Source organism: Grammomys surdaster, unplaced genomic scaffold, assembly GCF_004785775.1.
Source record: "Grammomys surdaster isolate TR1022 unplaced genomic scaffold, NIH_TR_1.0 64, whole genome shotgun sequence".
NCBI lineage: Eukaryota > Metazoa > Chordata > Mammalia > Rodentia > Muridae > Grammomys > Grammomys surdaster.
Window position 1 is genome coordinate 14,576,743 of NW_021604566.1, and position 26,435 is coordinate 14,603,177.

Consider the following 26,435-nt stretch of genomic DNA (forward strand, 5'->3'; position numbering starts at 1 on the left):
CAACACACACACACACACACACACACACACACACACACACACACTGCTGTGAAGGCTGGAGACTTCCTACATTCTGAATGCTTCTACAATGGGAAGTCTCCACAATTAAAGGGAAGCAGGAAACACCACTCACCACATTGTTCACCACTCCTCCTCATTGGGCTCTGCTTTTCCCCACAACAGTTTTCTAGACCTTGCTACAATCTCTCTTGTCCTTCTGACAGCGTGGATGAAACACCAATGACTTCTTTAAACTTATGCAAACCATAGACGTCAGACTTTCTTGCTTCAATTCTGAAGAGCTTCATTTCTCTAATACTTCAGACACCACATTGTTTTTTCTTAATTTTCTTATTCTTATTCTCTAGAACCACTCTTCTATAGATGACTTGACATCAATTATCACTGATGAAATGGAAACTTAAGCATTCTTTGGAAAGTCAGTTTTGTTGAATGCTGTTTGCTAGGGCAAACATGTAAAGGAATGTTTCTCTGAAAGGATACACATAAAAGGCTAAGGCAGACTCCTGAAGGGACGTTTGGCTGAAGCAGACACAGGTGAAAGGATATTTTACTAAAGCAAGCCTCTGAAAGAACATGTGATGGAGGATTCTTCTCTAATGACATACATGTACTGGTCTGCCATTACTTTGCACTACATTAGCTGACCTCCATTTGTTGGGACTCCATAGACAGAAACACACTAAAAATTTTCTGGTGGAAACCCATGGCTACTTTCCATTTCCACAGACTTGGTATGATTTTCAGAGTGATGTCAGCTGATAAAGGCTCACTTGAAGTTTTGCTAAGTCAGACTCACATGCTGAGGAAAGACCTCTGGAGGACATGTGATGTTTGGAAGGAGTATAAATAGAACTCAACCGACAGTGATGGAGGCTTGGCTTGGCAAGGCTTGTCTTGCTTATACAGGTAGCTGTGCAAGGCTTCCTGGTCTCCAGTCTTTGCTGAGAAAAGCATCCCTGCTGCTACAAATCCTTTCTGAATGAACTGGACTACTGGTATATCCATGAACTGTTTGCAACTTGATCATGTTGTCAATGCTGACCTGTAAATTGAACTGCTGTTTTTCTGATGATGCAGATGGGATCTGCTCCAACGAACCATCTCTAAACCGTCCACTTCCCCTGTACCCTTTCTTTTTCACAACCTCTGGTGGATGGTGGACTAGAAGGGAGGTTAAAACATTTAAGAATCCTCAATAAGGATGTAGAAAAAGAGGAACACCCCTCCATTGCTGGTAGGATTACAAATTGGTAAAACCACTCTGGAAATCAATCTGGAGATTCCTCAGAAAATTGGAAATAGATCTACCTGAAGATCCAACTATATCACTCTTGGGAATATATCCAAAAGATGCCCCACCTTGTCACAGGGGCACGTGTTCCACTATGTTCATAGTGGCCTTGTTTGTGATAGTTAGAAGCCAAAACAACCCAGATGCTGCACAACAAAAGGATGGATACAGAAAATGTGGTTCATTTATACAATGGAATACTACTTAGCTATTAAGAATAAGGCCATCCTAAATTTTTCAGGCAAATGGATGGAACTAGAAAATATCATCCTGAGTGAGGTAACTCAGACCTAAAGGACATGCATGGTATGTACTCACTAATAAGTGAATATTAGCCCAATAAAAGTACACAATACCCAGGATACAGCCCATAGAACTCAAAAAGGTTAGCAAGTCAAAGGGCCTAAGTGGTGATACCTCAATACCTCTTGGTAGAGAGAGGAAGGCAATCACAGGAGGGGAAAAGGAGGGAGTATCTTGTGTGGGAAAGGGGACATGGATGGGAAGAGGGGAACATGATCATACATTGGGTTGGGGAAAAGAACAGAAGCCGTGAGGGCCAGTAGAAGGAATGGAAACAGGATACCTCTGGAGGTAGGAGTTGGGGGACCCACCAGAATGTACCAGAGACTGGGGAGGTGAGAGACTCTTAGGACTCAAAGAGTGGAACCTTAGATGAAATGACCTACAGTGGGAAGAGGGAGAGAGAGCCTACCTTCAGAAGAAAGACAGGGCATCAAGTGAGAGATGGGGTAGCCATCCTACAGTCAAAATCTCTGATCCAGACCGGCAGGAAGATCAATGGAATAGAATTGAAGACCCAGAAATGAACCCACACTCCTATGGTGACTTGATCTTTGACAAAGGAGCCAAAACTGTCCAGTGGAAAAAGGACAGCATTTTCAACAAATGGTGCTGGTTCAACTGGAGGACAACATGTAGAAGAATGAAAATTGATCCATTCTTATCTCCTTGTACAAAGCTCAAGCCTAAGTGGATAAAGGACCTCCACATAAAACCAGATACACTGAAACTAATAGAAGAGAAGGTGGGGAAGAGCCTCGAATACTTGGGCACAGGGGAAAAGTTCCTGAACAGAACACCAATGACATATGCTCTAAGATCAAGAATTGACAAATGGGACTTCATAAAATTGCAAAGTTTCAGTAAGGCAAAGGACACTGTCAATAGGACAAAACAACAACCAACAAATTGGGAAAAGATCTTTACCAATCCTACATCTGATAGAGGGCTAATATCCAATATATACAAAGAACTCAAGAAATTAGACTCCAGACAACCAAATTACCCTATTAAAAAATGGGGTATAGAGCTTAACAAAGAATTTTCAACTGAAGAAACTCAAATGCCCGAGAAGCACCTAAAGAAATGTTCAGTATCCTTAGTCATCACGGAAATGCAAATCAAAACAACCCTGAGATTCCATCTCATACCAGTCAGAATGGCTAAGATTAAAAACTCAGGTGATAGTAGATGCTGGCGAGGGTGTGGAGAAAGAGGAACATGCCTCCATTGTTGGTGGGACTACAAGATGGTGCAACCACTTTGGAAATCAGTCTGGCGGTTCCTCAGAAAATTGGACATAGCATTACCTGAGGATCCAGCTATACCACTCCTAGGCATATACCCAGAAGATGCTCGAACATATAACAAGGACATATGCTCAACTATGTTCATAGGAGCCTTATTTATAATAGCCAGGAGCTGGAAAGAACCCAGATGTCCTTCAACTGAGGAATGGATTCAAAAAATGTGGTATATTTACACAATGGAGTATTACTCAGCTATTAAAAACAATGAATTCGAGAGTTTCCTAGGTAAATGGATGGAACTAGAAATTATCATCCTGAGTGAGGTAAGCCAATCACCAAAGAACACACATGGTATTCACTCACTGATTATTGGATATTAGCCCAGAACCTTGAAATGCCCAAGATGCAACTCACAGGCCACATGAAGCTCATGAAGAAGGAAGACCAAGTGGGGGTGATTCGGTCCTTCTTAGAAGGAGCAACAAAATACTCAAGGGAGCAAATATGGAGACAAAGTGAGGGACAGAAACTGAAGGAGGGGCCGTCTGAAGACCTTTCCACCTGAGTATCCATCCCATGTGCAGTCACCAAAGGTAGATGCTGATGTGGAAGTCAGGAAGCGCATGCTGATAAGAGCCTGATATGGATGTCTCCTCAGAGGCCTTCAAGAGTCTGACATATTCAGAGGCAGATGCTTACAACTAGCCATTGAACTGATAATGGGGTTCTCAATGGAGGAGTCAGAGTGAAGTCTGAAGGAGCTGAAAGGGTTTGCGGCACCATGAGGAGAGCAACAATACCAACCGACCAGAGCTCCCAGGGTCTAAACCACCAGCCTGGGAGCACTTAGGGAGGGATCCAGGGCTTCAGCTGAATATGTAAGAGTGGAGGGCTCTGCTGGGCATAGGTGGAAGATGAGATCCTTGACCTCATGAAGGCTGGACGCCCCACAGGGTGGGAATTTTGAGGGTGGGGAAGTGGGAGTGGGGGTGTAGGTAGGGGTTACATCCACAGAGAAGAAGGAGGAGGGGTAAGGGAATAGGGGGTTCCCGGGTGGGCGGGGGATGGGGTAAGGGGACAACATATGAAATGTAAATAAAACATCCAATAAAAAAATTGAAAAAAAAATCTCTGATCCATAATTGTTCCTGTCTGAAAAAACTGCAGGGACAAAAATGGAGAAGAGCCTGAGGAAAAAGAGGTCCAGAGACAGGCCCAAAGTAGGATCCAGCTCAAGGGGAGGCCCCAAGGACTACGACTATTGCTAAGGCTGTGGAGTGCTCACAAAAAGAGGCCTAACATGACTGTCATCTGAAAGACCCAACAAGCAGTTGAAAGAGTCAGATACAGATATTTACACCCAACCAATGGACAGAAGCTGGTGATCTTTGTGGTTAAATTAGGGAAAAGCTGGAAGAAGCTGTGGAGGAAGGTGACCCTGTAGGAGGAGCAGCATTCTCAATTAACCTGGACCCCTGAGATCTCTCAGACACTGGATCACCAACCAGGTAGCATACACCAGCTGGTATGAGGCCCCCAACATGTATACAGCAGAGGACTGCCAGATTAGGGTCCAGTCAGAGCAAATATACCTAACTCTCAAGACTGGAGCCCCAGGGAGTGGGGAGGTGTGGTAGGATTGGGGGTGAGGACATCCTCGTGGAGATAGGCAGGGTGGGAGGAGGTATGGGATGTCGAACAGTCAGAGGGTAGACCAGGAGGGGAATAAAATCTGAAGTGTAAAACAAAATCAAATAAAATTTAAAAAATTAACTCTAAATAATATTAATAGAATTCTATTATCAATAAATATACAATCCTCATTAAAAATAGGCTTTGAAAAATGTAAGGGTACAATTCTGATATTTTGGTTTAGTCAGGAATCTGCTACTACTGATGCCGAAGGCCCCCAATTGGTTCTTGATCCATTAATAAAGATGTTGGCCACTGGCTGGGTGGAAGAGCCGAGACCTCCAAGTTCCAGAAGGTCTGAAAGAGATGCAGGAAAAAGTTTTGCCACCATCCTTGGAGGGAGATGGAACCACCAGACAAGAAAGTACTCTGGGAAATGGCCAAAGGGGTAGCAGGAGTTAGAATTAGGTATGTCCAATCATTACTAGCCAAGGTATTTTGAGAATAAATGGTGTGTGTGTGTGTGTGTGTGTGTGTGTGTGTGTGTGTGTGTGTGTTTCTTAAATCCTTTGATCTGGGTGGATATGAGAGTACAACATACCAGGAACACTAGGCTGGGTAGCAAAAGCTACAGGCAATAGAAAAAAATGAACTAAAGTTACACACTACCTTTCAGCACAGCTAGAATCCTGTTTCTCTTGATTTTAGCCACATCAATCTCTCATAGGTTTTTAATTATCAGACTGGGGTTCTATGGAGAAGTCTGTTCCCATACACAGGTGCTATGTTTTATGCAAGAATTTATATTTAGCTATGTGCATATTTTGTTCATCAATATTCCCAAATCTTGTACAGAATTTGTGTACCACCTTCTACCCTGGTACTAGTAGCACATCTACCTGTCTCAGTGAGTCCTTTCAATTTTGTGCTCTGCTGGAGAACATCTCTCTAGTGGTTTCTACAAGTTTTAATCATGACTAATTAGTAACTCCAACTCAATTTAGTGACTCTATGGGTCGCTTACTTCTTCTATCTAATTTCCATCTCTTTTCTTCAACAAGAAATCTTACATCTTGATAAACAACACAATTTAAAGCACACAGAATAATATGACAGTGATCATCTTCCATGACTTCCCTTTTGTGACATAATTTAGCATACCATTCTCTATTCTTTACTTGCTATGGGTTGAATGATTGTTCCTTTGATACTGGACGAGTCCCATTTCTGAGCCTGCTTCTTTGACCCAGACCCGAGAGTCCGAATCATGTTCAAATGCCTGCTAGTATTGCTTACAAAGATGGTCCACAAATGTTAAAGTTCACCAATAGGAATTCAGCCTCTACTTTTCACTGGAAATTTTGTTTCATGTTTCATATCATTAAGTTAGTAAGCCAGTAACTATAATAATCTACTCCCTTCTTCTACCCTGTCCAAGAAAAGTCAACAAATACTTGTCGGAATATGAATTCTAAGAAATCTGGAAGAGTAACATAGTAATGATTAACCAAGACCTATAATATTTCCTTTTCTTGAATAAAAAAAGGACTGTTGATTCTTTTCTGTCAAGCACAATATAGTAAAGGTGCTGAGATAATGCCACAATTACATTGTAATCATTACGTTGTAGAAACCCCATTTGAGTGGATTTCTTGACTTGGAAGCAGTAATCTGCCAAAATGTAAGAGTCATGTAGCAGTGAACTCTACTTGTATCTAGAAGCTAAGAAAAAATTCAAGCTAAAAGCCAAGAAGGAAATAAGACACTCAGTCATGTCCTGTGAGAGTTTGTTTGCCAACAAGACAAATGGGCTTGGAAATATGTTCTTCTGTAGCTCAGTATCCAGATGAGCATGTAACCTAGCCAACAGTTTGACTTGTCTAGTGAAGCTGAATAAAGTTGGCTAAGCCATGCATGGGCTTCTGGCACACAGACATTGAAAGCTAAATGTGCATTGATAAATCATTCAGAGTTTTATGTACTACTGTTCCTATAAATGAAACTATTTATAAGGTATAGCCTTGCGAGCTTCTAGAACTTGACAGATCTTTTGTCACAAGGTGGGTACCATCTTAGCATATTGAAACCAAAACATTTGGCAATAAACCCACTGACTTATATAAACCAATGGACATGATGCCAAAAGGGGATAAAGCACAAGAGTTCTCTGCTTCGTAGCGTAAAATTCATGTTGTAGTTTCTTATTTACGGAGTATAACTTTTATGTAGACATCATCACCATCAATGTCCACTCTCTTCAGAGGATATTCACTTTCTACCCTCCTTAGTATAGATGTTTAATAGTATCAAGAAACGATTACTATAATAATGCAAAAACTACTTTCCTGAAATTCCTGAGTGTGAAAGGAGAAGGTAACATTGTAGCATCCCAAGAAATCATTTAGAGACTAGTCAGTCCAATACCCGTGGGAATTAGGCAAAGAATTGGTTACCCATGGGTGATGGCTTGAATATGCTTGGCCTAGGTCATGGCACTATTAGGAGGTATGGACTTGTCAGAGTAAATGTGGCCTTGTTGGAAGAAGTGTGTCACTGTGGACATGGCATTTGAGAACCTCCTCCTAGTTTCCTGGAAGACAGTCTTCTCTTGTTTAACCTTTGGAACAACATGTCAAACTCTCAGCTCCTCCAGTGACATGCCTGCCTGGACACTGCCATGCTTCCTGCCATGATGATAATGAACTGAACCTCAAAACCTACAAGCCAGTCTCAATTAAGTGTCCTTTACAAGAGTTACCTTCACCATGGTGTCTGTTTACAGCAGTAGAAACCCTAGCTAAGAAACCATGCAATTGCCAGGTCTTATTTAAGGTTTCTGTTGCAATGTTAACATAGAATGGTCAGCAAAAAATTGGGATGGAAAGACTCTGTTTCATCTTAATCTTCCAGTAGCACTCAATTACTAATGGCAGGAGTTGAGATCAAGAACCCAGAAGAAGGAACTGTAACAGAAACCATGATGCAATTCTATTTTCTGGCTTGCTACTCATGTTGTTCATCCTGTTTCCTTATAGAACCCAGAGCCATTAACTCTGGGGTAGTGCTGCCCATAGTGAGCTTGACCATTCCACATCAATCAAAAAAATGTACCACAGGTTGCCCACAAGCCAATTTTGTAGGGGAATTTTCTCAACTTAGATTCCCTCTTCTAAAATGCCTCTATGTTGTATTAAGTTGACACAAACAGATCTGTCCACACCATGGAGGGACTAGAATTTCAAAGCAATCCCCAAAGCTGAAGAACAATGTGCTGAAAGATTGAAGCCACATTTACCTTGTTTTCCTCATTTAATGTGGAAAGCAGACTATGTAGACTTGGAAGAATTCCCCCAACCTCCCAATGTTCAGAGTTGTCCAGGGTTCAACTATTTCTAAAGTTAAATTTACTATACAGGATAGATAATACTAGGGTTTAAAAAAATACAGAATAGTTTTGAGAAAAGCAAAAGTAATTTTGTAGATATGTCTCATTACTTTTCTATAGCAATAAGTTCTATGTTTTTAAACCAAGTTGTTTACAAAATGAAACACACATTTGGAATGATTTCTTTGAATTTATTCAGAATGAAATAATTTCTTACAAATCAGAATCACTTCTATTAAACAAAACACTCTAATTTTCATTCATAGAAGCACAGTACATTTTAATGTATTTAAATCAAGACTATTTTACATGAGAATTGAACATGAAATTGTAATCACAGAATATCTGAAAATTTTATGTTTATCATATTATAATTAAAAATACTTGTGAAAATTTTCTGCTAGATCAGTGGTTCTCAACCTTCCTAATGTTAAGACTTGTTAGTACAATATATCGTGGTGGTCGCCATCCACAAAATTATGTTTGTTGCTACTTCGTAATTGTATTTTTATTACTCTTATGAATTATAATGTAGATATCTGTGTCTTCCAATAGTCTTAAATGACCCCTGAGGAGCATCAAATCACAGGTTGAGAAGCACTGTATTAGATGTATCCCAAATTAGCATATATATTCAAAGGGTTTTTTTTTTCCCCAATTACCTGATGACTCACTTTCTGCCCAGAGAGCCGCTGACCCTGACAAAGTTCTTTGCAGTTGTCCTTGGTTTCCTTGTTTAGATTGAAGGTGATCAATGAGAAATGGGATTGGTTGGTCAGGTGTCTCAGTTATTAACTTGGTCATTAATTCCTAAGGACAAAACAAGATACCCATTTACATCTAATAAGAAGAAACAGTACCTGAGCATTCATCATTGTTTGGCACTACAACTGTCCACATAGAACAACTAATTAAAATTCTCCCAGAATCTTTCTAGGCAGGTATAAGAAACTATTCTCACTCTGAGGACAAAGTAGTACAGATAAACAAGCCATTTGTGTTCCACAAGCAAAACACAGCAAAAACTAGCCAAAGTCATACTAGAAATGTTATCTAAATTATTTTTGTTAAACCATGATCTAAAAATTTAAATCTTAGATTACTCTCTCAAAGAATCCCATTAGAAACTAAGCTTAATATTAAAGAAACAATATACCTTTTAAAATATGTTAATATATAATTTCCCTTGAAATTACCAAAGAATATGCTGAAATTAAAGAAATTGTTTAGCTATAACAATGTCACATAAGCTTCACAAAATCTATAAACAGTATAGGATTAATTTTTACAAAAATCTCCCCTTTTCTCTTCCCTTCTTTCTCTCCCTTCCTCTCTCTTTGTTCTCCTCTTTTTCTCCCTCTCCCTTTCCCTCTCTGTCTTTCCTCAATGACTTGGTGTCTACCCACAAAACAGTCTCTTTACTTTTTACTTGCTCTAATAATATCTTAAATTATTCCAAAATCTGCCTAGGAATTATATCTACATTTTATTTTTATTCAGACAGGAAGAACAAAGACAATCTCTAGTCTGTGGTTAGTTATGATAGCCAGACATGAACAACTGCCTCACCACAAGGATGGGGATGCTGTTTCAGGACCCCTAGCTCAGTTCTTGAACTGACATTCCTCTCTTAACATTCCTACCAGTCATATCTCAAAATCCTGTCAGAACCCTCCACCCAAGGCAAACAAAAGTCATAGTTAAATGAAGGAAAAGATTTTAATCTTAGTCACTTTTGGAAGACAGAAACTAAGAAATTATAACCCATCTTTAGGGGTAATGAGCTTTGAGGCTAATTGGGAAAGAATTGGGATGGGGCAAGGGGTGACTGTAGTGTCTACGTAGAGACAATATAGATTTTATAGATGAAAAGATTTCATGTTGCTGTTAGGGGCACAGTTAGAATAATTCAGAGCAGGTGAAAGCTAATGCTGGAAATTCAAAGATCAAGACAGGTTGTTTCATGAATGTAGTCTGATACAAAGTATTTGTCAAGGAAATACTTTTTATATGCAGAAAGATGAGGAAAACGAGTGGGCATTACCATCTGTGGTGCTTTGACTATGCTTGGCCTAAAGGAGTAGCACTATTAGGAGGTGTGTCATTGTGGCAATGGGGAATGAGCCCTTCCTCCTAACCATGTGGGAGCCAGTCTTCTCCTAGAAGCCTTCACATGAAGATGTACAACTCTTAGCTCTTACTGTATCTTGCCTTCCTGGACACTGTCATGCTCCCACCTTGATAATAATGGACTGAACCTTTGAATCTGTAAGCCAGCTCCAATTAAATATTGTCCGTATAAGAGTTGCCTTGGTGATGGTGTCTGTTCGCTTCAATAAAACCCAAACTAATACACCATCATTGAAAAGGCTTTATTATTACTATAACTAAAGAGAGGATATTCCTCTATTGGCATTCATAACACAGTGCTGGGATCAATTAAATTCCAATTGCACATCAGTGAAACACAACTCACATTTCAAATTTGGCACTTAGAAAAGAGATGTGCAGTGTTCTGCTTGAACCTTTTGTTCATTACAAAGACCACTAGACAATGGAGAGAAAGGAGAATGAAAAGACCAACAATGTTTATCTTGTCACAGAAATACTGGGCACTAAGACACAGCAAAATTAGGTCAGACAAAATGGCCCAGGTCCACAATAACTTTCTGTTATGACCCTGTGAGATTGCATATGGTTTTGTTTCTAAAATTCTATCTTTTGAGTCAAATAGAAAATGTATATATTTTTATTCTTTGAAAAGAAACTGAAGCATTCCTGATTCTCTAGAGGAGACCAGTCAAGTAGTCTCTATTTTAAAAGTATTATTGATCTAGTAATCTCAGGGATACACTTTTAACCCACTAATAAATATATAAGGTTAAAGGAGCAGGAGAATTCAACCATAAGCAATAAAAACAGTTAATGGTTTTGGTATAGTATGTTGCTTGGTCAAAGGTCTATCCTCAGGTGATTCCAAACACAAGAAAGGTTACTTTGCTTCCCAGGGTATGTGTCCAGACATTTTGCATTTAAATAATCTTGAGGACTTTGAACTTGTAGAAATTCCTTTTCTATACAGGAATACTTAAATCATTTCAAAGGAGTTCCTGGCGATTGAAGACCAGTTTTTTTCAACCACGAGGTTGTAGATACACAGAAATGCAACCAAGGATCTAATGGATTTTGGAAGTGAGAATAGAATTGTTCAGGTAGAATGTCAAATGCAAAGTGGGAATTGATTGCTGTTTAGTCCACAAAGTTCATTCAACATAAGGGGAAGTATTTGAGAACACTAAGCCAGTCTCAACTATTAGGTTGAATATCTTCAGGTAATGATCTATATATAACCATTGCCATTAGTGTAAGAATCCTGGTATGAAAGGCCCTGTGAAATAATCCATCAATGTAATCCACTATATAAACAAACTCAAAATAAACAACCACATGACCATCTCACTAGATGCTGAGAAAGCATTTGACAAAATTCAACATCCCTTCATGATAAAAGTCTGGAAAGATCAGGAATTCAAGGCCCATACCTAACCATACAGTAAACCAGTAGCCAGCATCAAACTAAATGGAGGGAAACTTGAAGCAATCCCACTAAAATAAGAGACTAGGCAAGGCTGCCCACTCTCCCCCTACCTATTCAATATAGTACTGGAAGTCCTAGCCAGAGCAATTAGACAACAAAAAGAAGTCAAAGGGATACAAATAGGAAAGGAAGAAGTCAAAATTTCACTATTTGCAGATGATATAGTAGTATACTTAAGTGACCCCAAAACTTCCACCAGGGAACTCCTAAACCTGATAAACAACTTTAGCAAAGTGGCTAGATATGAAATCAACTCAAACAAATCAGTAGCCTTCCTCTACTCAAAAGATAAACAGGCTGAGAAAGTAATTAGGGAAATGATATCCTTCACAATAGTCACAAATAATATAAAATATCTTGGTGTGAATCTAACCAAGCAAGTGAAACATCTGTATGACAAGAACTTCAAGTCTCTGAAGAAAACAATCAAAGAAGATTTCAAAAGATGGAAAAATATCCCATGCTTGTGGATTGGCAGGATAATTATAGTGTGTAGTTATTAATAAAAAGCAAAATGCAAGTAGTAACATCATCCTGCCCACAATTTAAATATTTGTAGGTATTTTAGACGAAGGACCTAGGGAATTGATAAAGAGCAAATACTGCTTTACTTTGGACCCTCTTTGCACTCACAGTCTAGAACACACATTAGCAAACTTGTCTGTAATTGAATTTATAATTACTAATAAGGATAACACTGTTGATATAAACAGCATACTATAGGAGGTCCAGACACAGTCATGACTGAATGATTCTATTTACTAGCTGTGTAAGTGCAATATCCCATCAACTAAATGCAGATGATAACGGTAATGTGCATTATGGTAATTTCCAAAGTGCTTAATCTGGGTAGAGAGTGTTGGAGCAGGGACTGTTTCTCAGAACTCAATCCTTCATTGATCCAGTTTAGAGTTTCCTAATGAGGAATTTGTAGAGGCCTTGGAAAGCAGAGAGAAGCAGAAGAAATTGTTCTACAGAGTCAATTGAGGACAGAAATGAGGGCAAGCAAGAGACTTGCAGAAGCTTCCCAGAGACTGGAAAACTCCACTGCAGGCTGGGTTAGAAAGCAACAGTACCCAAGAACTGCAGCAGCTCCAGGCACACAATTAATAGCCAGCTGCTTCTTGAGCTGTAGCCTGAAATCTCCAGGGTCAATAACTCTGATGCTGATGGCAGCCTCTCTTGATCTGCAACAGCACTTCTCTGGCTTTGGAGCTCAATGTGTTATCTCTGACCATGTGAATTCATTATTACTAACTCTGTTATTACCAAGACACATGAAACAGTTTTTGCTTTTATGACTTAATGCTTAGTGATGCCTTTTAAAAGGATACACCATTTTAATATTTACTGCAATTTATAAACATTTATAGGGTATATTCATGGGCAATATCTTATCTTATTTATTTATTATTATTTATTATCTTATTCATTATAATCACTATTATTAACACAGATTTGCAATATTATAAATGTATGAAATATTTCCATTGACTTTATTTTGATATTAATGTTCTCTTTTTGTTATTACTCAGCCATATTGTTGAGGAATCATGGGTGAAGCTTCTCTGTCAGTTAAAGGATACATAGTATCACAGTAGATTCCACAGTCCTTTGGCACTTACAATCTATTTTCCATTTCTTCCTCATATTCCCTGAGCCTTAGATAAAGGATGTGGTGTAAATTTATTCATTGAGACTGTGAACCTCATTTGATGAGGGATAAAAGGTACACTTCTCTGTAGGCTTAAAGATAAGTATTTAGAATGCAGCCAGAAATTATACTGAGTTAATAAAGTAGTGGTATGAGGTTCTCCTCTTAATATCCATGAGCAGTCCAGGCACTTCGCTAGATGTCCAGCACTAGACATGATTTTCCTCCTGGCAAATGGGCCTGGGATTTAAATTAGACAGCTGTTAGTTACAGACAGAGTAGGAGCACCACTGCTATAGTCTTAAGACTATCTTGCCTGGCTGCTTATTGCTGTGGCTCAAGGTGTTACAGCTGGGCAGGACCATTGAATGCTGCTCTCCTTTTCAGTATTGTGAAAGCTTGTCCTTAGGGATTAATCAGAGAGGTAGTAGCAATCATGTATATTTTTTCAATGTTTGTAATTATTTCATATTAGTAGAGTACAGTGCATTATCATATGTAGAATTCTATATTTGTTCTCTTAAAATTGGTATTAAGATCTGATGACTGAATTAATTCATTTTAAGACTGTGTATGCTTCAATGTTCTAATTTTAATTAGATTCCTTAAGTTCTGCACTTGAGATCATAATACTCTCGAAATATTTACTTCCCAACCTAATATTCAATAATGATTCATTAATGGCCAAAAATGAGCATTTGAATTGTTAACGTAAAATGTGAATCTCTATTTGATTCTTGATTGTTTGTGAAACCACTGATGGTAATGTTCCCAATGGCTTGAACATTACTGGATTATACTTGCCCAATCGTCCATGGTCACCTTCCCCACCTGTTCCATATGGGCCCATGCTTGTCTGTTCCACCTACACATAGCCTATGCAAGCTATTCTCCCCAGCCCATAGGCCTGGCTTGCCTATTTTACCTTCCTCATAGCCATGATTTTCTATTCCATCTGCCCTATATACCATACCCTCCTATTCTAGTACACCATAGCACTTTCTTACTTGTGCCTTAGACGATGCTTGCCTATTTACTTGACACATAAATCAGGCTTGATTTTCTTTCTACTTGTACCATAGCCCACATTCTTGCTTCTCTCCCTTTCTCTCTCTCTCTCTCTCTCTCTCTCTCTCTCTCTCTCTCTCTCTTTCTTTCAAAGAAACCTGGAAAACATGATGCATAGTAAGGAGAAATTTTTTTTGTCTCATACATTCAAGCAGATCTATAAGATTTGGGCTTGGCAGAAAGGGGTTCAAATGCAGTACACAAATCTCCATGCTGAGAGAAGAGCCATTTTAAATGTTTTCCTACCAGACCCTTCCAGGCCACTGGAGAACTCCATTTTTTGTTGTTGTTGTTTTTGTTTTTTGTTGTTGTTGTTTTTGTTTTTTGTGGTTATTTATTTATTTTTTGGTTGGTTGGATGGTTGGTTGGTTTTTATATCTGAACTACCCTTAGCCCACTTCCCTCTTTACCAGTAAGGACTCAGATTGAATTGGAATGCTGTGATCAATAGTAATGAACATACCATTATTTATACTAGTATAAATAATAGCTCTCTTCCAGTAGAATAAGATGCTCAAAGGAAAGAAGGTGACCCTGTCCTCTCCATCTTGAAGAAACAGGAGACCAAAAAGGTAGTGAATCCCTTATTTAAGAAAAGGCCTAAGAACTTAGGCACTGGGCAGGGGCATCCAACCCCAAAGGAACCTCACAATTTCACCCAATGGCTCCTCTACAACAGGCTGAAGAGCAAAGGACCAGCCTTTATAATGACACATATGATGAGATTCACAGCCACTCAGTGGGCATCACCCTGGGTCCTAAATCTGTGGCTTGTGTTCCTAAGCTAGAAAAGACAAAGGTCAAAGAACATGCCACTGAACTAGGTTAAATGTACACTGTTGTTTTTTCTGTGCATAAATATAATTACAAAATTATAAACAAATTAGTAATCAGTCACTTATTAAGCCAAAGAAGTACAGGTAGCAAGAGTTTTACATGGATTAATTTACTCACTATATATTAAAGAACTGAACAAAAAAATTCACAAATCAGCCAAGTGTGACACACATTTCCATGGTTTTGTTAATTCCATACTATTGTTTTCAGATCAACAACAGGACATGCCTGGGTACTTCTAGAACCACACAGGCTAGGCAATAAAAGCATCACAAATCTAATATGTCTTCTCAGTATAAATTTTTGAAAATTTAATATGTACTATGAGACTACCCTCCTATAAGAATCAGAAGCTTTCAAGTGACTATCTAGATAAACACTGAGGTGGCAAATGATAAAACTGTCATCTCAAGCATCCAAAAATTTCCCATTAGTGAATCACGTCATTTGGCATAGCATTCTATTGAAGCAATTTACGTCGTTTTAGATATGATTTTCCAGTGTCACTTGAAAATAACTCTGTGCAAGTACAAAACATTGATTCCTCATAGAAATAGTGAGTTGGTTTAGAACTCTAATAAACTACTTTCATACGTCCATGACGGAAGCAGCAGATTTATGTAATGTTCCCATAAAATGAAAATCACTCCATTGAATAAAAATTATTTCAAACTTATTTATTTTTATTATTTATTTTAAAAACAACAAAACCAGCGTGCTCTTTTTAGCATAATAATGGCGAAATGTCCTACTGTACATCCAGCACCTCCTTCTGGGATGATGATCTAAGGCAAGAATTTAGATGTTTCTATTTCCATGGCAAGTGCAGTTCAAATGTGTAATGTTTTCAAGGGACCACTACGGACAGATACACTCTGTTGTGAGTGTCACTCCACACACTTTACATGAGAACCTGGAAAGATAGTGTGGATTAACAGGGGAACTAGGGTGCTGTCTCACCTGGATTCATGTCCTGACTCCTTACCTGCTGCACAAATTCCATATAGTTGTTTATTTTTGTCTTAGTTTTCTCATCCTTAAAATGAGTATGGCATTATCTACTTCATCCACTGATTGTCAAGAGCAGAAGAAACATTTATAACATATCACATGAATATATTTGGGACTGTGTTTCGGAAAAATGTGTCTTTCTGTGCCAAGGACCAGCCTCAGTTTGGAGAGGGGTTTCTGAGGGAAGGGGTGTCTGGGAATGGTGAAACAAATGACCTGAAGTCAAATCATGGGTTACAAAATAACAGTCTATGTTCTGCTCCAGACAGCTTTCCAGATAGCTCTCTCTATGTTATTGTTGAGAAAGCTTTCTCTGCTTTTCTAAAATCTCTCTCTAGTTGCTCATCTCTTGCAGATCAAAAGTCCTTTCTTTTATGTACATATCAATTCAGTCATTACCACAGGTTCTCTTTTGATTATCTCATGAATAAACATCCGTAGACCCCTGTGGGACTGGGTAAGGGTGTCCTGGGTCATGGTTGAGCAGGTGCCTAGAACCCCGAGACTCTGCAGACTCTGGGTGGGATTCTGCCTTAAGAACCGGCAGGAGTTTGGCACACCGCCCCCAGAACCCAGGATCCTGAAAAGCAGTCATGGTCTCCATAGAATTACATTGTTCAGTCACATAGGCCAGGCTATAGGCCTCAGGCCCTAGGGATTTACATACTAATGAAGGCCAGAGGGCAGAGCAAATTAAACATGCCTCCCCCGGATCCTCCCCCAATCCTCCCCCTTTCTCCCTCCCTATATAGCTCAAGACTGCCCTGAGTTTTGGGGGGTACGCCTAGATCCATCTATCATCTGCCATGACAATAAACCTTTTGGAACCAAGGACTTCCTTGTGTTATTAGGGCCTGCCACCGCCAAGGCCTCCAGCCGCTGGAACCATAAGATTCCTCCCGAATGTGGGACCTGCCACAGCATGGAAGCCCCTCTGGGGCCCCACAGCTGTGGCGGGCTCTAAATTTTTCCCACAGACTCCCAGCCCCTTGGTTCTTCAAAACAGACAGCAAGCACATTTCTTTTAACAGTGTGAAAGAATTCAGAGATCTGTTTGCCTTTGTTAAACACAGATAATAAACTATTTGGGAGGGACCCCAACTAGTGAACGATCTGTGAAAGATCTGGTTCACAGTACAGCTGACTCAGTTCTTTTAGATCTGTGAAGCTCTTTATACAATTCATATAGCAAATTGCACTCTTATATTTTTATATAGTTGAGAAATTATATATTTTTGAACTCAATATTTTCAGAGTTCTTTCTCACAGCCTTAAGGGTTGTCTTGAAGATCTCAGCCTTTACCATTTTTCTGAGACATAGTCACACAACTTGAAATTTTAAAAATTATACACACACACACACACACACACACACACACACACAAGCTTTATGCCCACAGCAACCATCGATACTCATGGAGGCCCATGTCAACCTGGCTCTATCCCATGGGTGGGAACCATGTCACACCATCTCTGCCATGGCCAAACTGGACTTGACAATCCCTTTAGTTTATAACAAGGAAAAGGATACATAATACACAGGGTTTGCCAGTTTGATCTCTGTAGATGTTTTTCTCGAGATAAGTGAACAGTTTTTCAGCTTTATTTATCAGTTACTTCTCAGAGAATTGAGCTGCAGGCAACCTTTGGAGCTGCTCACCTGGAGACAGTACCCTGACACCTACCCCTTTCACCATATTCTAATACAAATTACTGTCATACCATCAGGACAGGCACTCTCTGTTTTTAATTATACACTTAACACCCAATGAGGAAACTTTCTAAAGTGTTTTCCAGCACAAAACCCCAAAACATTATGTGTCTAACAATTGTAGTATAAGAACCAACAGATTAAAAGTCTCAGTACTAAAGCCTGTCCTCATTTATGATGGAAATGGAAAGTCTCAAGTCAATTGTGTTTCTGATTGGCTATACATAAAGGGCACATGCAGACACTTAACTGCCTTTGATTAAGTAAATAAATAAATAAGGCATATTTACCCACTGACAGATCAGACAGCAATGAAAATGAATATTGTTATTCCTTCTTATAACAAGGAAAGAATTTTGTCCCCCAATGCCTGGGAACAAGATAAAACTCTTGGCATTTCTTCATTCTCAAAGATGGCCAGAGATTCCTTTGTTCCATTGAAATATAAGTTATCTTGGGAAGTGTAACAATTTTGTATATTTCATTCTTCTTGTCTTACCTGGATTTTATTACTTTGTATTATTACTCTTCATGTACATTAAACCCATAAAATGGTTTTACTTTTATTTTATAAAATTAGCACAGATTTAGATATGATTACATATTCATAATTTTGATTGTGTTTTATCTCTTGTTAGATTTTAAAATCTAACAACATCATTTTTGGCAGCATTAGGATTTTAGTGATAATGAATCTGTTGTATTTTGGACAGCAATACATTTCTTAAGCAAATACAATTTAAAACAGAAAATGTTTCACTGTATCTAATTAAACATTGGAATGCTTTCCCCTTGCTCCTTTTCTTTTATCTTTCTACTTTATCCCCACCCACCCACACACATTCTTTTACATTCCTTTGAACTTGGAGTGGAAGCACACAAAATGATTAAGCATTTATAAGAATTTTCAAAGAATTTGAATGCATCATTGACTCAGTTGTCCATAGCATACTGTAAAATCAGTATATAACAGCAAAAGTGGAAAGTGGCATTGCTGCAAGCTTGCAGGTTTTATTCAGATTTCACCGTCCTGCATGCACTCATGTACTCGTGTGTGCGTGTGCGTGTGCGTGTGCGTGTGCGTGTGCGTGTGTGTGACTGTGTGTGTGTAAACAGGTCAGCTCAGGAACTTTTGGAAATGGGACACTTGCTGGATTGGAGAGGCTAATTAACATTCCTTGGTCAAAGGACACCTACTCCCCTGGAAGGGAGAAGCCGATTAACATTCCTCAGACCACAGGAGGGGGAACCCATCTGTGGGTGGGAAAGGCCATTCTGCAGGACAGATCAACCTTTGCCACCTACAGACAAGGGAAGTCCTTGCCACCTCATTCCCTAAAGACCAATCAGTTTAACAAAGTCACACTCTTTTGTCAATCACATTGTGCCTAATGGCTACTGCCCTAAGGACTGTATAAAGGCTTACTGAACGCCCTGCAAGGGGGCACTGCCTCTCCTTTGGGTGCAGGATGACCCCAATGCTTTAGAACAATAAATTCCTCCTGCTTTTTGCATCGATTCTCAGCTCCACGTGGTTCACTCAGGGGGTCCCTGGTAAGCTGAGACTCACCTGAGTCTTACATGTGCATGCATGTGTGTGTGCCTGTGTGTTTGTGCACATGTGTGTGTGTGTGTTCAATTCTGTTGTGCTGGAACTAAGAATAAATATTGCAAATACTGAAGATATGATCACATGATTTTGTGATAATCAGTAGTTTTCCTCGTATTCTGTCTTTACAGTCACATCCATTCATTCTCTCCCCCATGTCAAAGATCTGGCAACCAGCAACTATGCTCCATTTATTTATGTGATCATGTAATTTTACTATGCTATGCATGTTCTTTTAAGGTTACCTTTCTACACTTAGCATAGCCTTCTTGATGTCCATACAAGCAGTTATGTATACCAATTACTTATTTGTTTTTATTAATGAATACTACTCATGGTGTAGATGTGTTAGAGTGTGTTCACTCATCCATTAGTGAATGTTGACTTTGAAAAGATGTGAATAATTTTATAATAAACACACAGTATTTGTGTGAAAATGTGTATTTCTCTGGGCTAACTGTCTAATACTATAATTGTGGGGTTGTTTGTAAAAGTTACTCTTAATTCCAAAAAGAACTGACAGACTATTTTCTAATTGCCAATGCAATTTGATATTTACTTTTGCTGCATGTGGGCACCCTAGACATTCATTCTTCTGGCTATAACAACAGCTCATTATGATTTTAATTGCATTCCACTGATGAATGATTTCAGTAAAGATCTCTCAATCTACTCATTTGCCATCTTTTATATCTTCCCAGTTAAATATCTATCTATCTATCTATCTATCTATCTATCTATCTATCTATCTATCTATATTTTGACCACTTTCCTAATTAATCTGAATTTTTGACTGTTTTGAAAGTTTATTATGCTTTATTGACATGACAGTGAGATTTTAGGATATTTTGGTCCCTTTCTTGGATTCACTTTTTACACCCTTAATGGATATTGCATGTAATTTTAGTAAACCATGCTTGTTCATTCTTGAGACGTCTGCCGGAGCTCTCTCAACCTCTTGAGGCTATTTCCACCAGCTGCCAACAACCAACCCAGTCTCCCTCAACTCCATGCTGTTCAGCTGCCTGCCTGCTAGTTAACACTTTTCCAAGATCCTGGCTATGTTCTGAGAACAGCCACTACCAAGTTGTCCCCTGACCTCTGCCTCCCCACCCTCTCCCTACCCCAGAGCACTTCCAGTTTCTCTGGCTTGCTTTGCTAACTGCCAGCAACAGTCTTTCCTGAGAAAGTCTGAAGCTATGGAGCTACCATAGAGTTCTGTGGGGCTGTGGAAATCCTGGGGTGTTTGGCCATGCCCCCGGAACCAAGAGACCTGACACGAGGTCTTCATGTAACATGCAGTGAGTCATGTTAGGTCCAGATAAAGGGCGGGGGAACAGGTCTCTGCCTCAAGATTTACAAATTACCTAAAGGCCCTGGCCGGGCCCCTCCCCCTTCCTATATAAGGAAACCCCTTCTGGCATTTTTTGGGAGAGCATGCCATCATTCAGACTCATTGCCATGTCAATAAATCTCCGTATGTCTCTTATAATTCTAGACTCATTGTGTAAGTGGAAAACTCATGGGGGGGGGAAGCCTTTTTCACCAGTCCCTGCACTCTCTGCGCTCTAGTGGCCCGTAGAGCTCCCTCTCTACAACAGCGGTCTGTGCACCACCTTCGCGGGGCCCCTGGGAGACTCAGCCGAGACCACAGTACACAAGCGTGACCCGCCCCATGTCCCACCAACATGCTGGGCCCCGCTCTCCCCGGCCCAGTCGTCTGCGTCCACGGGACTCTCTCTCTCTGCTGTAAGCACGGTTAGAGGGACCACATCAGCCCCGCCCCATGTAACTGAGCTGCGATTCCCCGGACAGAGTCTGTGTGTGGGCGTGCGGCAGCAACTCTGACCGGCCCCGCCACGTGGTCCCCATGCGAGTTTTGACCCACAGAGTTCCACAGACCATCTACCCTATGGCTGGCTCTTACAACCACTAATGACCACCACAAGGCTGGGCCCTCTCTCTTGCCCACCTGAATCAACGAGAATGGAAAACACCAGACCATCTTAATATTTAAATCCACCAGATGTCATAACCACTGGGCTTGAAATCTATTGTCTTAAGCTCATCAGCTATTATACGTTGGAATTATTCTGGTGGGTGGCCGAGGCCACCACAGGGTCTAACCTGAACTAGCTGAGCTACATGGTGTCTGCCTCTTCTCACCCCTGCCTGGCCAAAAAGATCATTTTTCTCTATCATGTCCTCCACTTCCCCTCTTGTACTAGAAAAACCCGCCTCCAACGATTTGCCCAACTATTAGCTTCTGCTGTCTTTATTTAGCCAATCTAATAATTAGGGAAACTACTCCTACTCATAGTTTAGATGATATTCATTTTCATCAGGTTCTGTTTCTTGAATGTTTCTTTTATGATCAACCCTTTCAGTGTCCTTTGTAACAGACTATCTCCATGTCTTTCATTTCTTTACCAAATTTCACAGTTTTATATTTTATGTGAAACTTAATGACCTATAAAGAGTTAATTGTGTGTACGATACAGAGTCAAGGATAAAGGTGAAAGTTCGATTTTTCTATTTAATTCCAGTTTTCATTTGGAGCTTTTAATGTACCAACATTTGACCATGTTTCTTACATCAAATCGCTTTTATTTCTTGGCCAAAAATAACTGAATTATTATTTATGTATCTTTTTTTACATTTTTTCAAATGACTAGTATGTCAGTTTCTCCACCAATGACCTGATCCTCTCTTAATAGTTTACACTATTGTGTAAAACCTCTCTGTATATTCTAGGTTAGTCTCAAGATCTCTGTATAGCCCTGGCTCACCAGGAACTCATTTTAATTCATCTTCTTCTGCCTCAAAACTGCTGGTACAACAGGCATTGACTATTATATCTAGCTAATATCTTGCATTTTCAAATTGTGCATAATGATTTCCTATTTTACAAAATAAATCAAAACACAACTTATTTTTTCTATCCTAGTATATTTCTATACAAATTGTGAGACAATTATGACTACACCTATAATATCTTCAGAGATTTGATAGGGCTATCTTAGTCATAAACACCAACTTAGGGAGTACATAATGATGTTACCTCCAAATTTTTGGATATCCTTATGAATTCTGGTTTAGTTAACTTTACAGTTCATTTCAACAGCTTTCTATCATAAAGATCATATATTTTTGATAACTTTTATACCTAAGTGTTTCATATTTTCTAGATAAATCATAAGTGGTTGCCATATGATTTTGACCTTTCAAAATTCAGTTTAGGAAATAGTTAAGCCATGGAAGCTGCCCCTTGATGATAAAACTATGTCCATTTTAAAACAGCTTCACGAGAAAAATTGCTGGGAGGGGAACTTAAATTTCCCAAGAGCAAATGAAAACAAAACAAAACAAAGAAATGAACAACAACAACAACAATAAAATTTAACGCTATAAATGTCTAACTGATAATCAAAGAGATGTCTAGTAAATTATGTAGTTGAACCTCAAGTTCTAAAAGGCAGGAACAAGCCAAATATAAAATAAGCAGAAAAAAAGAAGAAATAATGACAATCATAACGGAAAGTAACAAAAACAAACTAAAAGAAATATAATCAGTGAGACAAAGAGTTAATTTTTTTCTAAGGGCCAATCAAATTGGCAAACTATCAGCCAAACTAACCAAAAGAAACAAAAAACACAGAGACAGAAAAATCTCGAAATTAAAAGAGGGAGACAACTTTCTCAAAAAATATTATGAAAGATACCACTGGAATGCAGAGCACATTAGACATGTAAAAATTTATATTGCAATACATTAGACGCTCTTAAGGAAATATATAATTTCCTGGCACATGTGAACTACCAAAATTAATCCTGAAGCATAGAAACAACAAAAATAGATCTATGATGAGCAAAGAAATTGAAGCAACAATAAGAATCTACCAACAAACAACCTCTGAAACAGGAATTTACATGACTGAATTCTACCAGACTATGGTAAACAAGAGGTCACACCAAGATGCCCCAAACCATCCCACCATATAGCCACATCAATATACCTTGCACTGTGTCATCACAGTCACAGCAATGCACTTCAAACTATCTCATTAAATAGTGACACCAATATGCCTCAAAACTATCCCATCACAAGACATGAAAAGGTTGTTCTCAAACTCATTTTCTGGAGCAATTGTTAAGCTAATGTCTCTCTCTCTCTCTCTCTCTCTCTCTCTCACACACACACACACACACACACACACAAACACTGATCCTTAAAAAAATTCACTAGAACAATTAAAATCCAAGTTTCCATTACTATTTATATTTGCACCTATATTTTAAAGGAAGATATACATTTTGCAGAGCACCATGTGCTAAAGTAAAATGACTGTTCAGGCATATAGTCCTGTATCTGCATGAAAAGAAAAGCCCCATCATGGGTATAAATATTTCATACATGTTAGCAACTTCCTTTTTTTATTTAATTTTTTTTTGAACATGAAATGCTTTTTTATAACATGTTTTACAAGGGGAGGAGGTAAGAGGGGCCAGGTGGTGGAAAGTACAGAATCTTCTTGGCCTGTGCCTTGAAACATGTCATGGTCTATACAGTACACTGCCTTGAATTATGATCTATCTGCTATTCTTCAGAAGATATGGTACACTGCTTGAGTTATGGTCTCCCTGCTATTCTTCAGAAGATATGGTACACTGCTTTGAGTCTATCTGCAGTTCCCAAGCAGGATCTTGCAGTTGCCAAGCTTCAGGGGACATTGTGCAGGTGGGGAAAGGTAGGGGGTGAGGGTAAGGGCGAGGGTCCTGGCTTCTGGCATCTCCCCCTTCTCTGTTTAGTTAGAGAAGGCGTCTTATGATCAATCCCAACTATGTGAGTTTTGAATTTGGATGTCTAATTATGGGGGGTCTTAGACAAGTTCACAACCCCAAAACATTGATGTGAGATGAGTCACATCGATGGTCGGAGGCTTTAGGCTGTCGACAATTGGCAACATCAAGGGACCCCGAGGCGGGTGAAAGGAGGGTGAGAGCCCTGTCTTAGACCATGTAGGCTGCACCCACTCCCAGCACCATGCACTCCTTTTCGGCTGCATTGGGTGGGCCCCTGGGAAGTGGACCTACAATAATCCCATCATTGGGCTAACACACGGCCATCCTAGTCCCTTGTAAATGTTCAAGTTACCAACCATTTGTCCGTTTGGGGTGTAATATTGTCATAAAGGAAGGCTCCCCAATGTTAGCGGCCATATCAAGGGTGGCCTTGGTTTAGGAAAAAGCCAATTTTTGTTGGGGTGATCAAGAGGCCAAGCTCTCTAGCAAGAGAAACGAGGGCAAAGCCAGGCATTCCAGGAACCCTTCTGGAGGGCGTGGAAGTCTAGGGGTCGACCGTAGGGGGAGGCAGGGGAGCTGGCAGTTGTGTCAGTCTCCTGTGGAGTCACTTCTGGCTCCTCTTCAATTTTTAGCTGATGGTAATGAACTTCAACCATTTTCTTGATGGCAGAATCAACCTGGTTCCGAGGACGACAGGTCGTGGGCGACGATCTCTGTCTCACTCAATCTTGATGTCGTGTGCGCGTCCTCTCAATGAGGGTCTGTCCAGAGGGGTCCGTGCCTCGAGACCCACATCTGGGCGCCACTTGACCCGACTGGCGGTTCCTAGTTATTCGTGGGGGCGAGGAGGACCGCAACCTGCTATTCTTCAGAAGATATGGTACACTTCTTGAGTTATGGTCTCCCTGCTATTCTTCAGAAGATATAGTACACTGCTTTAAGTCTATCTGCAGTTGCCAAGCAGGATCTTGCAGTTGCCAAGCTTCAGAGCACATTGTGCAGATGAGGAAAGGTAGGGGGTGAGGGTAAGGGCGAGGGTCCTGGCTTCTGGCACATCTGGATTAGAACTTCTAACAGCAGGCATCATGGGTGATTCATTTTTACCTGGGATGCTGTGTGAGTTCAAGCTCCTGGGAGTCCCTGTTTCTCTCAGTTTTCTGAGGTTGGGTATGGAGCTGCCGCCTGTGACCTGCTCTATGCTCTGGCCCAGACCGGAAGTCTGCAACTTTCTAATACCATATATTCTCTAGGTTATTGAAAGTGAAAAAGCACATTGATGCAGGAGGAAGTTCAGGAATAGGGTGTTTTCCCTGTAGAATGGACACAAGTCCACAGACCCCAAGCACTAAATGAAAAGAAAAGCATAGTGGTAGCACTGGTAACTGTAGGTAACACAATTCTAACCTAGAGACGCTGAATATTCCTGCTCACAAAAGGCATGTCCTGACCTCTGTACACATGCTTTCATTAGATTTTGATGAATGACTTGATAAAAACTACAATTTCTCAATGAACAATATGGTTCTGTAATATTCATATGACAAGTTCAAGGTGTATTGTTCGTTGGTCTGTTAATAAAGTGTAATATGCCTACATCATTACTGGCTGAACCTCCAGAACCAAAAGCTCTATATAAATAACAAAGGGTATAGCACAGGAAAGAATGAACAGCATCGTCAAGGAGCTGAATGTTTAGAGAAACTCTGGAAGAATAAGGAATGGAATGTGGTTGGGTACAGATGACAACGATCACACTCTACAACCAAAAATTCCAAGGCTTCTAGTGCAAGGAAAGCAGAGAACATTCTCATTAAACCACAAAGCAGAAGCCAGGGGCAGGCTGTCTGGTTACTTGAAGATGTACTGTGTACATCTGTGTAGCAGAGTCCCTTCCTACTTCTTTCTAATAGGTACTGTCAATAGTGGGAGTTTTACTCACACTAACTCTCATGGGGAGCCAATAACTCGCCTCCAGTGTGACCCACTAGAGAGAAAGCAGTAAAGTTAGTTTGAGGTAGTTCTGGGCTGTGGGTTTCACAGGAAGACAGATGAGGACAGGGCTCTTCACCAAGAGAAGACCTTCCTTAGTTTGGTACTTTGGCCTTCCACTCATGTACTGCATATGAAATAGTTACTGCTGTTCCCTCCAGGAACACACAGAGAACAGGGATCAGCTAGTGGGACACATTTAGCTAAAGAGAAGCATTGGTAAGCTATAGATGTTCAACCTTTTCTTTCATTCATAGATATGCACAGGCA

The 26,435-nt window shown here is 39.8% G+C and overlaps 1 protein-coding gene across 4 annotated transcripts in view; it reads right to left on the reverse strand.

Annotated features, from left to right (window-relative positions):
* Window positions 1–26,435, reverse strand: part of CUNH8orf34 (chromosome unknown C8orf34 homolog) — a 394,342-nt gene that overhangs the window by 306,946 nt on the left and 60,961 nt on the right. For all 4 annotated transcript variants that reach the window (XM_028770071.1, XM_028770080.1, XM_028770076.1 and 1 more), the window contains exon 2: window positions 8,548–8,695. In XM_028770071.1, the coding sequence (XP_028625904.1) occupies window positions 8,548–8,695 (148 nt within the window). The remainder of the gene's footprint in view (window positions 1–8,547; window positions 8,696–26,435) is intronic.